Source organism: Aquila chrysaetos, chromosome 2 (assembly GCF_900496995.4).
Source record: "Aquila chrysaetos chrysaetos chromosome 2, bAquChr1.4, whole genome shotgun sequence".
Taxonomy (NCBI): domain Eukaryota; kingdom Metazoa; phylum Chordata; class Aves; order Accipitriformes; family Accipitridae; genus Aquila; species Aquila chrysaetos.
Genome location: NC_044005.1, coordinates 4735497 through 4752546, shown reverse-complemented (window position 1 = coordinate 4752546; position 17050 = coordinate 4735497). Strand labels below are relative to the sequence as shown.

The window sequence follows — 17050 nt, the reverse complement described above, 5'->3', positions numbered from 1 at the left end:
GGCCAAACGTTCAAATTACCTGAACAAATCTATCCTAACGGCAGAGACGATGCAGATGCGATGAGACCTTGAAGCTGAAGTCTTGGTTGGGTCACCCCACCGTGTACCATGCATAGCAATGAGCTCAGCCTGTGCCAGCAGAAGCTGTACTGCTCCTTCAGGGTGGGAAGGCTGTCTTAAAGACACTCCTGTCCTCCCGGGATGCAGATACTGCTGAGATTCAGGGAAAAAAAAAGAAATAAAATTTACAGATCCCAGACTCCCCAGGAGCGTTGCAGCCAAAGCTTTGCCAATGGGTGGTATAGAGGGAAGGGAGGACTGCGTGGGCTGTGTGTGGCCGTGCTTGCACACCCATGGACAGCATGCAGCTGCTCTGTGACTTCTCAGCGTCACCAGAAGGAAAGCGGGCTATGCCTGTGTGCTCCGGGGAAGTCCCTTTGTAGCCCTTTCACACTTAACGTTTGCTCTTCTATATTGCCAGGCAGTTTCAAGGGGCGGACGGTGTCTGTGCTGCGGTTGGAGCCGTGACTGCACCGACAGATGAGCGTGACCTTCTGCAAGCTGCCAAACTGGCAGGAGCCCTCCTCAGGCTGCACTGGCCCAGGTTTTTCTGCTGCCTGGATGAGAAAAGGAGAGAAAACAAGAAGAGGTTAAATGCCTGTATGAAAATTAACTCTGTCCCAGCCAAAACCAGCACAGCTTCTTTAATCTCTTAGCTACTTCTCTGTGCTGAAGCACAAGATAAATGGGGCAACCAGTGAAGTTTTTGGGCTGCAGGCAGGGATGGGGAATCTGCTGGTACAGTGCGGCTTTGTGGGCGAATGCTGTGGCAGTCAGAAATGGAGAAGGAATAATGAATGAAAGCCCCCTCCAGCCCTTTGTGTTGGTTTTTTTTTTTTCCCAAATGGTCTGTCCTGTTTGGAAATAACTCTCCTGGGAAGCCCCAGGAGCATTGTCAAGAATTGTCTTTGTTGTGAAGCTCAGTTACTTCTGTGTTTCCCACGGTTGTATATTAAAGCTGCTGATTGTGGTGGGAAACAGCCTGTTTGACAAAGCAGGCGCTTCTGCAAGAAATGTTCTATTCCCTGCCTCTATTTTGTTTTAGGTGTGGGATTGGGAAGGAGCTGCCCTGGTTTTGTGATCATGGGAAAAACTGTTTTCATCGGGGTGAACAAATACTCAGCTTGAAAGTGTTTACAGCTCAAAAAAAACCCAGAAGAAAGCGGTAACCAAATGTGTAAAAGAATAAAAATCTGTTATTAAGGTGACATCCTCCCATCCCCAACCTACCACATCTCCCAAGATCCCACCTGCTTTATCACGTGCTCTATTCATTTCCTGATACCTTCCAGCGGTACATGTTGCCTCCATTTTTTTTTCTCAAGAGCCCCCCATATAAGCAGCTTCTTTGTATTTTTTCTGTCACTCCGGTTTACTTTTGGGTGTCTCCCATCATCTCCTGCACACATGCTGCGGAGTGACGGGTGAGCGAGTCCCTGCGCCATGCCTAACCCGGTCCTTGGCGCAGGCTCTTTGGTCCTCTCCCCTTGCATTCCACCTCTAGATGCAGGTTTATGCTTTGCTTCAGGCAACTTTTCCCAGCTAGGAACCCCGGGAGGTGGTTAGTTCTGCTTATCTCGCTGCGCAAAGAAGTGCCCTTGGTTCCCTTGTGCTGTGGTGTGAATTCCCTACAGGGACCTGGCCGGTGGGTCACTTGCTCTGCCACCACGTCCCAGCTGTCCCTGATGCGGGAGCTTGCTGGAAATGAGGATGCCTCTCCTGGAAACCCTGGGCAGATATCTCCTTCCCAGCTGTATTGCCTGTGACCGGACCCCATGCTGTCTTCACGCTCCCAAGGCCACTGCAGATTTTTATCTTCTCTGCTACAAAAGCGCACGTCCCAAAACTTCTTCCTCAAAGCACCCTCTCGCGTACCAGATCCTGCTGCTGGTCATCAAGCTCCGTCAGGTAGGTGGTGGATAAGGAATGCTGCTTCCCAAAGACGTGACAGCTGCCAGCCCAACCCAACCTTTCCCCACGGGAGCTCACGGAAACGCGGCCGGCCTTACGGTTAGGTCTTTGGGACCGATGTATGAGGAACCTGGGCAGTACGTGCTAGCTGAGAAACCCTGACAGATGGCTAGCCTGCAGCTCTGAGTGTTCAGCGGGGGGGGGGGAGCTGAAAACCAGAGTAGGACTGGGGTGTCCACCAGTGCAGTATGGGTTCCTGAGTGGGTGGCTGCTGTCCACGTCTCGCCCACGTGCTGAGGACCCGTCAGCTCTTATGGGGGGGGAGCATCTGAAGAGGTCTGCCTTTCCTTGGGCATTTTACCCAAAGGATCCCAAAATAGGGCTCTTTCTAGCCAGAAATCTGCCTTCCAGGTGACTCAGTGGCTGCAGTCATGGGCTCTGCTCATCCTGCAGGCTTTAATGCAGCCATCGCAACCTTCCAGCAGCTCATAGTTGCTTAATAAGCTCAAATTGCTCATTACCTGGCCTCTGGTTTCTGCCCCCGCTCGCTCAAGTGAGTCGTCGGCGTTGGGAAAGAGCCCTCAATCAGCCGTGCCCTTTGAGCTTTGGCTGAGCCCTTCTGCCAAACTCCTGGAAATAACCTTTATGAAAAGCTTTGCCTTCCAGTTGTATTTAAAGTTGCAGTCATGATTTAGTAGTCGAGAGGATGTAAAACATTAAACCTCTTTTTAATAAGTCTTGGGCTGGGCTGTTAACAGGGACAGCAAATAAATCACAGTATTCTAAGAAATTTTGCTAAAATACCTGAAGAATATAATCATGAGGAAATTTTTTTTTTCTTAAAACAACTTTTTATTGTGGTTTTGGTGTGGAGGCTTTGCAAGGACAGTTTTGGCAGAGTGGACCGTACCACGTTACCTCTCTATTTGCTCTGCTGCTCCATACCGAGACCGCGACAGTAAAGCAAAGGTTAAAAATCCACCAGGAGAGCAGCTAACTGAGCTACACAAGCCTGTAAACTATTTTAAAAGCGCCAAGGCAAACTACAACGGTGCTTCTTCTGTCTGGGATGTACGAATGCTGCCAAGGGAGCAATTCCCGGGTGGATGCCCACCACCCAACCTGCACCTGGGGAACCCTTTACTGGGTGCTCCAGGAGGGATTTCATGCCTCGGCTCCATCCTGCCCTGGCCGTGAGTGCTCATACACCCTCTCAGCATCCCGCTGCTCCCCCAGAGAAGCTGTATCTCACCGTACTGGCATTTCTTTAGCTCCCTTGCCCTGCAATGCCCACGGCAGCCGTGCACCGACCTGCCGGAGAGCTGCGGGAGCGGGCGGAGGAGGTGAATGCCGCCGCTCCGGCCGGGACGTGCTGCAGCGTATCCATGCGTAGGAAAAAGGCAAAAATTCTGTTTCCTGTATAAATAATGTTGTCGGCATCCAGCATTAGTGACGTTATCACAAGCAGATTAGCCAACGAATGACTGGCATGGTAAAACAAATGGTAAATTTGTTTTTACTTGTTATTTTTACCTACTGCAGGGGGGAAGGGATCATCCTTCGCATGCGTTTTCTGCTCTAGCCAGAAATATCGCAAGTCGTATAGACGTTAATTATTGGAAAACATAAACACCTGCCCCATTGGCATCACCTTCAGAATGTACCTGGGGGATACGTTTTGTTAGGATCTCCATTTGTTTTTTAAAGTCGTGCTAAGTGTGTAAATGCTTCCTATGGGGAGCTGACTCTGCGCAGCCACGGGGCCGCAGGCTTCGGGTCTGTGCTCATCTTCTCCAACATCTTCTCCGTTGCTCATCACCTGGAGAGGCAAACTGGGAGGGAAATGGTTATTACCATAAAGAGGCCAAGAGAGAAAGAGAAGGAAGGGAAAGGTTTTGGTAGGGAAGCAGCAGCAGCAGGAGGGAGAGCTGGCGGGGGGGTTTGCAAAGGTCCTGGCTCCAGCTGGGTGATGCTGAAGGTCAGTGATGGGGAGAGAGGTCCGGGCTGCGTCCCAGCCCGGGGACGCGCAGTCTGTGGCTCCCTCTGCTGAGCCCGGCCCTGAGCTCTGCTTGTCGTGGGAGAGGAGCAAGAGTTTTCGTGGAGGGCTGGAAATGCTTTTTGGGGAGACCTGGGGGTCACCCTGATGCCAGGCTGGGGGCATGGGAGGTAGGAGAGGAGCGCTCAGCCCCTCCGCTGCCCCGAGGAGCAAATGCCCACCCAGCCGTGCTGCCTCTTCGCAGGGATGGAGATGCTGCTGCTTTGTCAAAAAGCAGGGGCTAACCTGCCAGGTTGGTTTTTTATTATTATTTTAAGTTGGCCAAAAATCTATTTTCTGTTAGAAAAGTGGGAGTCTAGGTGAGCTGGGCAATTTCTTCTCTGACCAGGCTCGGTCAGCAGGGCATTTTCTTCGAGAAAAGAGGGAAAACACTGTTTTGCTCTTCCAGGCACCAGCAGGCTGTAAGCACCGCTCTGCTGCCTGCCCAGAGCACGGCTGCTGGCCCTGGCTTTGTGCGAAACCACGGTCCGTTCTGCTCCGACGGCTCCTTTCGTGGGTGCCGAAGGATCCACGGCAGCCAGAGCAGCTCTGGGACCCAAATTGCACAGGGACTGGTGCTATTGTTAGACTAATTGAAGCATCCATCACCGGGCACCTTGCTGGGAGATGCAGAGAGGTGGCCTCATCTTCATAAGGCTGCAAACTCTGCCCATGTGGACATATAGAGATACATAAATATATGGCATCCGTTCTGATCCCGTGCCAGGACCACTCAGCCCCGCCGCTTCCACCGCCCCATGCGAGCGATGCTGCAGCCCCAAGGTGCCCGTGCCAGGTGTATGTTGCTGAGCTATTTGCAGATCCCAATTAAAAATAGCTCCCCGGAGCGCTCAGCGATGCTGCTGAGCCCCACGGTGAATTCACTCTCTGAAAGTGCTGTCAAGCATCTGCCTCTGCTGCAGCTGAACAGCATCAGGCCGCTTACAACAACCACCGGCCCCTTGCAGCCTCGGGTTCAGATGCACCAGCTCTAGGAATATTTTGGTCCCTGGGGGCCACGGGACATCGCTCGCCACTCACGAGGGGGTGACAGAGCAAAACAGTCGTGCTGCTGGCATGGGCTGCCAGCCCGGGGCTCCGAAAAGCAGCACGGTGGTGGCGATTTGGTATATTCTGGGAGCGGGTCCCTGGCTGGCAGACAGCCCACCGTTATTATCCAGCCTCTCCCGTGCATCCTCAGCCAACAGACTTGGGGAATTAATTATTCCTTGAACTTGAGAAGCTCTTCTGGTAAAGCCCTCTCCATCTTGATTAAAAACTTCCCTGTAATGGGAAATCCCTGCCTACCGCCGCTGATAAATTATTCCCCCGGCTATTCCCCTCGCTGTTAAATACGAGGCATTTGTACCCGCAGCGGGAGCCCGGGGTTAGGGACGAGAGCATCCCTCGGGCAGTGGCCGGGGAGGGTGCTCCCGGGTGGCTGCACCAGCTCCCGGGGCTGGGGCTGCTTCTCCATCACCCTTTGGGGTAGATGTAGAAAAAGACCCCGTTACCAAGATATCGTGGGGTTTTTCCACGCCTGCAGAGACGGAGACAGCCCAGCAGCTGCTAAAACGGTGGCCACCGGCTCCTGTCTTTGCTCCCAGTTGGATGTGGGCTGCAGCCTCCGCAGGGCAGGAGAACCGGAGCCCGACTCTCCCGGGCTGGATGGGGCTCAGGCATGGCGTAATCCAGGAGCACAGGTTGGTAAAGCCTTTAGTCTCCGGTACAGATTCATCCAACAGCTCCTGACAGCATGGAAATGTTTTTTTTTTTTTTTTTTTTGCTTTTGCTTTTCCTTTTTTAAGCCTCTTTCCAGTTCGCCCATCGGCGGGACCCACAGACTCTCCCTAACCGCACGGCTGCCGCGGACTTTCCTTGGAGCCTTTTCAGCCCCTCCAGCTCCAATTTTCCATCCCAGGGCTTTTTGCTTTTTCCTTTCCCTTTTCATTCTCTATTAGTGCAACAAACCTGCGCTTTGAGACCCAGACAGCAGGCACACGTACGAGGAAAGGCAAACTGTTTATGGAAGGAAACGGCATTTCGCTGGGGTTTAGGTAATGCTTGTTTTAGCTGCGTTGGGAGGGCTGATGCAGGGTGGGCGCAGGGAGCCGGTGCCCGTAGGCTGTGGATGCGGGTGCTCTCCTGGGCAGGGTAATTGGGGTGGGATGGAACGCCGCAGTGAATCTTTCCCTCCTGGGATGGCCCTGCCGGCGATGCTCGGGAGCATCTTTAAATAGAGGACACGCTTTTGGGGTGCTTGGCCTCATCGGCATTTGGGGAACTTGCTAGCAACCTCTTCCAAGGAGAAGCGGTGGATGAGGCTTTCAAGCAACCCAGAGAAATCCCGCGTTTGCAAGTTCTGCTCCTCATGGGGGACGTTAGGCACCCCGATGCCTGCTGGAGGGACACCACAGCGGGGTCCGGGCCACCCCGGAGGTCTCTGTGATGTTGTCCTGACACAGGCAAGCGATGGGAGACGATCTGCTGCACCTTGTGCTTGCAATCCAGTAAGGACTGGTGGGGGACATGGAGGTCAGGGGCAGCGTTGGCTGCCCAAGGAGCTCCCGACACAACTCAGACATTAAAAGGAACCATAGGAGAGGTGGAAGTGGGGAGGGGGGGTGCCCGGGAGAAGCATAGGGACACTGTGTGGGCATCCAGGGATGGGGTTTGGGAAGCCAAAGCTCACCTGGCGTTGGATCTGGTGAGGGATGTGGACCTGCCCAAGTCCACGGGGCCTGATGGGGCTGCACCCACGGGCGCTGCGGGAGCCATCGCAAGACCACCGTTAGTGATCTTGGAAAGGGCACAGCGATCAGGGAAGTTTTTGAGAAGTGGAAGAGAGGAGAAGTCCTTCCTTCCCTCAAGAAGGACAAAAAGGAGGCTCTGGGGAACTGCGGGCCAGCCAGCTTCACCTCCACACCTGCGAAGGTGGTGGAGCAACTAAGCCTGGACACCATTTCGAGACACCTGAAGGAAAAGAAGGTGCTGGGGAGCCGTCAACGTGGCTTCACAAAGGGAACGTGTGCCCATCCAGCCTTCTGCGGCGCGGTGACTGGGCCGGTGGATGAAGGCAGAGCAGTGGGTGCTTTATCTTGACTTCAGTGAGGCTTTTGGCACTGTGTCCCACAACACCTTCACGGATACGCTGATGAAGTACAGGCTGGGTAAGCTGCCGTCATTGATGTGGGTTGAAAACTGGCTGACCGGCCGGGCTCAGAGGGCTGGGTTCACTGGCACAAAGTCCAGCTGGAGACCAGTCGCTAGTGGTGTAACCCAGGGGTCAATAACGGGGCCAGCTACTCTTTAACCTCGTAATTAATGACCTGGACACCGGGATGCTGTCAACATGTCCGCAACTAATGCAAAACTGGGAGGAGTGGCTGATGTACCAGAAAGTCATGCTGCCCTTCAGCAGGAGCTGGACAGGCTGGAGAAACGGGCTGAGGAACCTCACGAAGTTCAGCAAGGGGCCAAGTCCTGCCGCTGGGGTGGGACAACCCCATGCCCCGGTGCACGCTAAGGGCCCACCGGGTGGAAAGCGGCTTTTCAGAGAAGAACCTGGGTGTCCAGGTGGACACCAAGCTGCCCACGAGGCAGCAATCCATCCTCACCGCGAAGGTGGCCACCAGCATCCTGGGCTGCATTGAGACGTCCATCTCCAGCAGGTCAAGGAGGGGATGAGACACAACTGGTGTGCTGGGCTCCCCAGTATGGGAGGGAGCGAACGGCCAAGCGGATGATTTAGAGCTTGGACTGGTTGAGAAGAGCCTGCAGGAGCTGGGCTTGGTCAGCCTGGAGAAGTGGAGGCTCAGGGGCATCTTACTGATGTGTCTGATGGAGGGGGAAAAAAAAAAAAAAAAAGAGCTACAAAAGGCAAAGGCCACAAGCTGAACTACAGGAAATTCCATTTAAACGTCAGAAAAAGCCTTTTTTTTAACCATAAGCATGGTCTAACCCTGCACCAGGCCACCCGGCGAGGTGGTGCAGCCACCACCCCCGGAGGAAACCAACCCTTCCCCGAGCACCCGAGGCACGGGGTGAGCTGGGGGGGGTCCCTGCCACCCTCAGCGAGACGGTGATGCCGCAAACGGCACCAGCTTGTGCAGAGCCCAAAGCTGAGAAAATACGGAAAAACCTGGGCCAGAAGTCACGGTCCTCCAAGCGCCCGCGGCAAGCGGCAGATCCAGCTCAGAGCATCCTTCCCCGCCCGCCCTGGCCCAAGGCGGGTCCGAAATTTGCAGGTTTTAAGCCCAGAATCGGCCCAGCCTTAAAAACCCGACCCAAATGTCTCCACGCGCACGCTGAGGCTCTCGGCCAAGCCGGTTCCTCCGTGTGCCTCCGCAGCCTCCGAGCTGCTCCAGCCCCAATTCCTGCCGATTTCAAAAGAAAATCCTGTATCCGAACAGCTCCCGCAGGGTGGGCATCCCAAAGGGACGGAGAGGCGGCTGCATGGGGAATGCTGGGGATTTGTAAGCCCTGCCACGGGCTTTATAATATATATAATAAAGATAATAAACCCTCCCGCAGAACTACGCAACTCCTCCTCCCCTCTCTTACCCCACAGGGCTGGCCATTTATTTTATGCTATTTTTTCTTTTGAAATTATGAGGCCATCTGGCAAAAAGAGCGTAAATAAGGAGGCGCCACACCCCAGTGTTACAAAACCTTGTATTAATCATCTCCCTTCACTTTCAATATAACGTTGATATGAAATATAGCCATGATTCCTAGTTACATGGGAGGAAATGAGTAATAAATACATCGGAGCAAGTTGAAATCACGAGGGTGTTTCACTGGGAACAACATTTGAAAACTGTACACTTGCAAAGACCGGCATCTCCAAACATTAGTATTTCTTTATATCGGGAAGCTTTTACATGTAACAAACATGCTATTTCCATATATGACCAAAAAAAAAAAATTTAAAAAATATGCATTGCTCGGCAACATTAACTAGGCAAAAATAGTTCTTTGTGCACTAACTTTGTACAGAAAAACCAGGACTAAAGGCATGCATGTACAATAAAAGGCTGCCCGGGAACGGCATGCAACAGAAGAGAGTTCAAAGCTTTTTAAAGTGAGCTTACAATATGCATAAATACATAAGGGTTATATATATATATTAATAAGGGAGGAAGTATTCTGTTTAACATTATTAACATTCCTGTTTTTTTTTTTTTTTCTTCCTATTCCTCCCAGAGGAATACACATTCACCTTTAAGTAAAGATAAAGGAATACAAAAAATAAAACTCACTTTGCAAACTCTGATGACTCGTATAAAATCAACTTTAGTGTTATCGTCGCTGTGTGCAAATTATAGACGTCTGCAGGACCCACTTTCCATCAGGCACATTCAGAAAGCCAAACCTGGGGCACGGCCGCACCCCGACATGGAGAAAGGTGATAACAGAAATAATTTCCCTAAGTGCTGACCAAACTCGAGCTTCGCTCCGCGCCGCTTGCGGGCGTAAAAATCACAGTTTTGGATTTTTCCTGCTGGATGCTGGCTGGCCTTGACCGCCCCCCCCCCCCCAAAAAAAAAAAAGAATTTTTTTTTTTTTTTTTTTAAATGAGCTGAGCAAGCAAAGGCAAAACCCAGCTCAAGTCCAGCCGAGCTCAGGGCTTGTCCCTGGGGAGGGGGAAGACACCTCGAAAGAAAAGGTTGGTTTTTGTGGTTTTTTTTTTTTTTTTTTTTCCCTTTTTCCCTGGGTGTCGCAGCCGCGGGGAGCATCCGCCGGACCCAAGGACACTTGGGCGCTGAGCTGGCCGGCCTCCCCCGCTGCAGCCGGGGACGGCTCAGGGGAACAGCACCAGTAAAAGGTCCCCGGTGGGTGCTGGGGCAAGGCGGGGGGCCAAGGGCTGTTTCTGGGAGAGCAGGGAAGAGGGGGGATGAGATGCCCACCCGACGCCGAGGGCCCCCGCCGCGGCGACGGCTCCCTCGCCACGGCGCGCGCGTGGTACAAAACAGTTGCACGTGGGGTGAACGGGTGAATACAAAAAAGAAAGGCACTGCCGCTTTATTACTAAAGATTTGACTTCACAGCCTCACTCATGCAACTGTTTGTTTTTTTTTTTTTTTTTCTTTTTTCTTTTTATAAATAATTTTTATTTTCTTTTAGGATTCGAGCTTTTTTTTTTTTTTTTTTTTTTTTTTTTTTTTTTTTTTTTTTTTTTTTTAAACTTCTTTCACTGGAGCTCTGCTGCCTGCACTCAGCACAGGCACCCCAGAGCCAGGCAGGACTTCCCGAACGCAACTGAAGCCACTTGTTTTTTGTACTTAAAAAAAAAAAAAAAAAACAAACAAGAAACAGCAAACACAACTAAGTCGTTATTAACCTATACACTGTCAATGGAAAATAAGCTTTTTTTTTTTTTTAAAACAAAAGGTAAAAACAATTGAATTATTTGGTGGTTGTTAATAACAGACATTATGATGGTTACCAGCCATAGCAAGTTAATAGGTAATATATCCAAAATAATATCTCTTAACAATCAGATAACCTCTGTTTCTATAGTCAGCAAAGGAATAAATAGAATTTCAGCTCCGTAAATACATCTGAGCCTGGGGAAGGCTCCTGCTACGGTGGTTGTGTTCACACCTCAGTTTCGTACAACCTGGGGGTGCTCGGGGGGGGGGGGATAACCCAGGTCCCCAGCGCCGGCCGGCGCCTGCGGCTCAGCCCCCCCCGGCCCCCCGCTTCGCCTTCACCTCCTCACACCTCTTCCCAACCTCCCTCGCTTTCGGGTTTTCCCTTCTCCGCTCCCCCCACCCTGCGCACCCCCCCCCCACCCCCAAATCTCATGCCTGCCGGGAAGCAGGACACCAAGGAACAGCAAACATAAAACATTGCATATAGCACTTTTTTTTTTGGTTGGTTTTGGTTTTTTGTTTTTTGTTTTTTTTGTGTTTTTTTTTTTTAAGAAAAACAACTTAAAAATGCTGCATGGCAAATGGATTCACACATCTCCCATCCCAGCCGATGCTCTGGTTCCCCCCCAGCCCTGCTCCGGCCGATCCCGGCACACGCCGCTACCCATCGGTGCTCACGGCCGAGCCCATTTTTTGGGAATATCGCTGCGACCCCCGTGGCTGCCGCCTCCACCCGTCACCTCCCTTCATTAATTAATTTTAAATTTATTCTTATTCCATCAGAGGACTCGGAGCGGCATCAGGACCGGCGGGAGCGAAGCCGCTGCTCCGCCGAGCATCGCTGCGAAACATCCGATGGTTTTTCTGGCCCCGACCTCGCTTTGAGCACAGGCTTGAGCAGCGCCGTGTGGGATTTATCTATTTAATGCCCTCGGACCAAATTTAGCTCCCCGTTATAAAAAGCGACACAGCGGCGGGGGAGCGGGCAGCCGAGCCACTGCCATCATCCACGTCTCCTCTCCGGCACACGTATAATGCCAAGAAAATGGGGCTGTGAAGCTGCATTTTGGTGCCCTTCGGTTTTTTATTTGGCTAAATAAAACTGCACGCTCCCTCCCAAAAAGCCTTCATCCCTCATCGGCCGTCCCGGGGCTGGAAAAGCCCGTTATCGCTGGGTTTTTGGCAGGCTGGGCGGGGGGTAGATGTGTAAAGCCACGGATGCAACACCTTCCCGGTACCCGCAAAGGCAAGGCAAGAGACACGGAAACTCAGCCAGCATCCCCCCCCCCCCCCCGCTCCGACCCCCGCTTTACCGACATCCCCCGGGACCCCCGGCCGGGCGAGATGCCCCCCCGCCGCGTCCCCGTACCCCGACCCTCCGGCTCCGCTGCCCCGTGCACAACGCTGGCCTCGAAACTGCGGATGCTCTTGGCTAAACTGAAAGGAAATTTTGGGTTTGGTTGGTTTTTTTTTGTTTGTTTTTTTTTTTTTTTTAAAATCTGGGCTTTCCAGGCCAGTCCGTGCCTGAACGCAGCGAAACTCAAGGGATGGGACCACCGGCCCCGAAGCTCCCGGCAGGACAGGCAAATCCTTCCCAAAGGGTTTTTGGTCACACACACACACCCCCGCGTGATATTCACTATTCATTCGTATCCTCGTCCAGAAACAGGGTTTGCCCTCGATGCTCCGGTGAACCCTCCGTTGTCAGCACTCTCCTGCCGCGTCCCCCCCCCCGCCCCACCCTCCCCATGCTTTTTCATCGTCGTCGTTGACTTTTTGCCACTATTTTTTTTTTTTTTTTTTTTTTGCTTTTTTTCCCCCCTAGCATGGATGTAATAAATGACAACACAAATTCCAAGTCTAATGATATGTTCACAAGGACAATCTACACATTCACAAAATTAAAACAGGAGAGAGAGAGAGAGAAAGAGAGAGGAGAGGAGAGAGAGGAGAAAGGATGCAAGCTATCGCTGAGGCTCCCTGCAAGCCCCGACCTCGCCGCTGGACCCGCAGCAGTTGTTCTCCCGGCCAGCGTCCCCGTCGCGACGCCTTCTAGATCGTGGAAGTTCGGTCAACGCCATCTGCAAGCGGGAAGGCAGAGTTAGGAGCAGCCCCGGGTGAGCGGCCGCTCACGTTGCACCCGTATCCCACCCACCCCGGAGCCGAGGAAGGGGGGATGGACCCCCCCCCCCCAAAAGCACCCCCAACCCACGGCCCTTGCAGCGAAGGTGGAACCAAGGGGGCACCCCCCCCCCCCATCCCATCTCCTCAAGGGGGTACAGAAGGGTTTTGGGGTGTCAGCACTCCGCCGGTGCCTCCGTCCGTCCCCACGGCAGCCCCCCCCCCCAACCCCAACCCCGGAGTCGCAGTCCCAACACCGGTCCAGGGTTCTGCTCCGTCCCCACGGCACCTTTCCCGGGAGCAGAGGGGGTTTCTGGGCAGCCCGGACTCTCCGCAAAGGTGGGTGCGAGGCTGGGACCCCCAATACAGCGGGACAAGTTCAGGACCCCACTGCCCAGGAGTGGGGGGGACGGGAACGGAGCCGGTCCTGGGCGGGGGGAGCAGCTAACCCAGCCCTGCAATACCTGCGCCCGCAGAGGATGCAAAATTTTCCTCCCTCTGAGGATCGTGGCAGGGCAAAAAAAGAAACAAAACCCCCCAGGGGTTGTTTTTGTCTCCCCGGAGCCCCCGTCCCCAGCGTCCCACGACAGCAGGGACGCATCCAGCCGCAGCCCCGAGCCCAGGAGTGAGGGTCCACGGTCCATCCCAAAGCCGCAGAAAGGACCCTGCTGCCAGCAGCCCCCTCTCCTCCACCTCCCGGGCACCAGCAGCTCTTATGGGGCCAGAAATCAACACCCAACAGCATTTCCAACCCTCCTCCGGCCCCGACCACCCCACGTCCCCCATCCCAAACCCCCGTCCCCGGGATGGAGAGCGGCGGGGGGGGGGGACTCCTGGGGTAGCCCCCGAACAGAGCGCTCCCTGTTATGCTACCCAAGGCATCACGGCCGCCTCCCTCCTTAAGACTAAAAACAAACAGGTTTGTTACGCCTTTTTTTTTTTTTTTTTTTTTTTTTTTCTCCCCCGAAAGGTTTATTTTTTTAAGAGCTATTTATAGCACGACCGGTTTCGAGAGGCTCGGGGTATGCGACCTGGAAAAAATAACTCGGAGGAACAGTACCCTGCAGAGGAACGAGACAGCTAAGCCTCTCCTGGGCACACGCCGGAGAAATGCTTTGGGTGACAGAAGTGTCCTTGTTTTTCCCGGCCGAGGATGCTGCCGTGGCACTGCCAGGGCCCTGCTGCTTCTTCCAGTCCTCGCTCTCGCGTCCCGGGCTGTTGCATCGCTGCAGGGAGCCCGGCGGCTCTCGTCCTCCCCGAGCGTTCCTGTCCTCAGCCGTACGACGCAGTCCGGGGATTGCCGGGGGGACGAGACCCGAGCTGGTTATTCGGGAGGGTCTGGGCGATGCCGGCGGCCGTGCTCGTCCCATTGCCGGGGGTCGGGGGGTGTGGGGGGGGGGTCATCCTTCGTGCTTGGGGGGGGTCCAGCGCATCGGCGAGGGGCACCAGGCGCCGCTGGTGCCGGTGCTTTTTGCCGCACCGGGGCTCTCCATCACGCTCCCGCTGCCTTTTCCACCTTTTCTGTCTGTTTTTCTGCCTGGTCCTCCTCCCTCCCCGTGCCCGTTATCCGCCCGCCCGGGGTTGGCATCCGCAGCCGCCCCAGGCACGGGCGAGGAAGCCGGCACAGCGCCCGGCACAGCACCCTGCAGCCCGCGGCAGGGATTTAGCCCCGTGCCTTGGGGCTCCCGCGCCCCTCGGCCGAACGAGGGATGCCGGTGGCAGAAGGGTAAAATACTCCGAAGCCCGCGAACCATTCGAGCACGCCGGTGGCAAGGGCTTTATCGAGAACTAATAACAGCCTAGCGAGCTAATACTCATTATTATTAGCAAGCTTACTCGCGGCTAATAAGCACAGACTTCACTAGCGCCGGGCGCGAGCCCTGCGTTCGGTTTTTACCCCCTGCCCCGGCTACCTCGCCGAGAGAAGCCGCCGTCCCCGTCCGACCCCCCCGGTCCCCGGGAGCATCCCTGGGAGCATCTCCGCATCCAGCCCCGCCGCCGTCCCGTCCCCTCACAGCCACAGCCTGTCCCAGCTTTTGGGGGCCGCGGGGCAGGTGCCGGGGGGCTTGGCGGAGGCGGCGTGGACGTGCTGGAAAAGCCCGAGGAGGAGGGAGTGCTCACCGCTGAGCGCGTGCTCCGTCATGCTCAGGCACAGCGACTCCAGCCTGTTGTTGATGTCAGGTTCAGTCACCGGCACCTGGAACTCTGCGGGGAGAAAGGGACAGGGGACCTCGGTCAAGGGGGACCTCGGTCAAGGGGGACCTGGCAGGGACCCTTGCTTGCCCGTCCCCGTACCCCGCTGCCCGCTCTGCCGCTGCCGGCGTGGGAGCACGTGGGGTAGGAAACCACCCAAAAGATGGCCCGGGAGGGTCCGACCGCACGGCCGGACTCTGGCAACGCTTCGCTTCCCGGTGCAATCACCTCCGGCAAGAGATATTTGCAAAAACAGTCATCGCTCCCCTGTTTCTTATCGGTAAGGGGTAAATCTGGGGAGAATCAGCGGCGCTGCAGAAGAGGGTAGATGGAAATGAGGGGTTCAGGCGCTGGGTGGAGATGCTGGGGAGGGGGGAGCAGGACCTGGGAGGGGGCAGCGCCAGGCTCTCCCCTTGCTCAGGCCCTGCAAAAATCCTCGATAGACGGAAAATGTTCGAGCGGGGCCGGGAGCCGCCCGTGCAGGCAGCAGGCAGGCAGGGTTAGCGCTCGGACGTGGGATGGCAGCACAGACCGGTAGAGCCGCCATCCGTCCGGCTTTTCCACGGCCGGCTCGGCCACGGCTCGGTCACCCACGCCACGTCCCCGGTGGGGTGAGCACAAAAAAAGGGAGCTGGAATGAAGTCTGGTGCGCTGCAACACCCCGGCCTGATCCCTACAGCACCAAAATGCCCTTCCCCTCTGCAGCAAAGAGCTTTGCAAATACAGCTTTTGCTCCCGATGGCCGGCATCTCCGGCTTGCCACCAGCTTGCGGGAACGTGGGACGAGGTCCAGGAGGGTTGAGGTCCCCGCAGCCTGATGAAAAGTGTTTCGGGAGCCCAGCCCCGCGTTATTGCTTATTTTCCTCGCGACTCGGTCCGCACCTTTGGCTCTCTAATCCTCCTACGCCCTCATTCACCGCAGGCTAACACGCAAAGAGAAACCTATTTATTCTCCTGCAGAAATGTGCCCTTGTCTTGGTGTTTAATCAATACCCGAGAACAGACGCTGCTTTTGCTGTACAGGACGTTTGCCGCTTAAATTATGCAGTTAAAACACCGCAGGCGTGTGATGTGAGGGGAGCTGCCAAGCTGAAACCACGGCAGAAGCTTACGGATGAGGTTGAGTATACTGGGGGGGGGGGGGTGTAACTCCCTGTCCTGCGGTATAAATTGTTATGGTAAGTGTGTTGGTAAGAAAAGGCAGGCTTAAAGGCTAATGGATACACAGAGAAAAAGGCATGCACGTCCCTAATGGGAAGGATGCTCCAGGTTCAGGCTCCAAGTTCAGCAGGAACCCCCCCGAATCAGAGTTTGCTCCTATATACAGGAGCGTTTTTTTGCGGCGTTTGGGCAGGAAGCACCAACGCGGCACCGTTTCCCTTCACGTACATTGAGAAAAGAATTTCCCCCGAGCGCACGAAGGCAGTCCCCCCGCACCGCGTCTCCGTGTCCACGCATGAGCAAAAAAGGCGACGGATGAGCTACCGCCTTCCCTGCCTGACACGAAGCCCCTCAGAAGCAAGCTAGGTAAGGCACCAGCGTTATTATATACAGGGCCAAGATGTTATATATAGGGTCAAAATCCCTCCGGTGATGTCTCCGGTTCAATCAATCCCGTAATCCGACTAGTGTCAAAGATACCCGGCTCGGCTCCTTTCGGAGCCTCCCCTCGTCTCGCTGAGCTGTGGGTAAGCGAAAAAGCAAATGTCTGCTACCTACCTGGCTGCTGAAACATCAGCATGGTCTGCGGAGAGGTGTGGACCGGCAGCGAGCGCGTCCTTTGCACCGAGCTGTGGCTCCGGCTGGGCATACTGTTGCTGCCCCCGGGGTTGGCAAACCAGAGGTTCTGTGGGAAGCAAACGAAAAAGGGGTGCGGGATGTAAAACGGAGGCCTCTGCGCCATATATTTATAAAGCCCTTGGGCTCGTCCCTCCCCGCATCCCCCTCTCTCCGCCCCACGTGCTCTCGGTTTGCCCCTCTCCCGCCGGTCCCTCTTCTGCGTCCCACCGCGGGGAGGAGAGCGCGACCCGGACGCTCGCTTGAAAAGGGGGATCCGGACAAGTTAAGAGGAGGAAAAGCAAAGGAAGCTTATGGGGAAGGGATGAAAAAGCTGGAGGTGACGTCGACCAACCTGTCTGCCTTGCTTGAGGATGGCGGGGCTGGCGGCGGGGCTGCGCTGGGGGGTGCCCAGCAGCCCGCTGGGACCCAGCAGCCCCAGCCGGGCGGTGGGGAGGTTGCGGGAGGGGATCTGGAACTGGCGGGGGTTTCGCCGGCCCAGTCCTGCCCCTGCGGATCCGGCTGTCGGTAAGGAGTTCGACTGGCCAAAGCCTCGGCTGCGGAGAGAAAAATCGCC

At 55.0% G+C, this 17050-nt stretch overlaps 1 protein-coding gene across 6 annotated transcripts in view; it reads right to left on the bottom strand.

The window, feature by feature from the left end:
* Positions 1 to 8666: 8666 nt before the first annotated feature.
* Positions 8667 to 17050, bottom strand: part of SAMD4A (sterile alpha motif domain containing 4A) — a 107434-nt gene continuing 99050 nt past the window's right edge. For 2 of the 6 annotated variants that reach the window (XM_030033998.2, XM_030033973.1), the window contains 4 exons: positions 16829 to 17030; positions 16417 to 16543; positions 14626 to 14709; positions 8667 to 12464 (listed from right to left, as the gene is read on the bottom strand). In XM_030033998.2, the coding sequence (XP_029889858.1) occupies positions 12436 to 12464; positions 14626 to 14709; positions 16417 to 16543; positions 16829 to 17030 (442 nt within the window). In that variant the 3' untranslated portion in view covers positions 8667 to 12435. Of the gene's footprint in view, positions 12465 to 12528; positions 14710 to 16416; positions 16544 to 16828; positions 17031 to 17050 lie in introns of those variants that run through there. The other 4 variants (XM_030033963.2, XM_030033978.2, XR_003926135.2 and 1 more) reach the window with 3 other exon arrangements.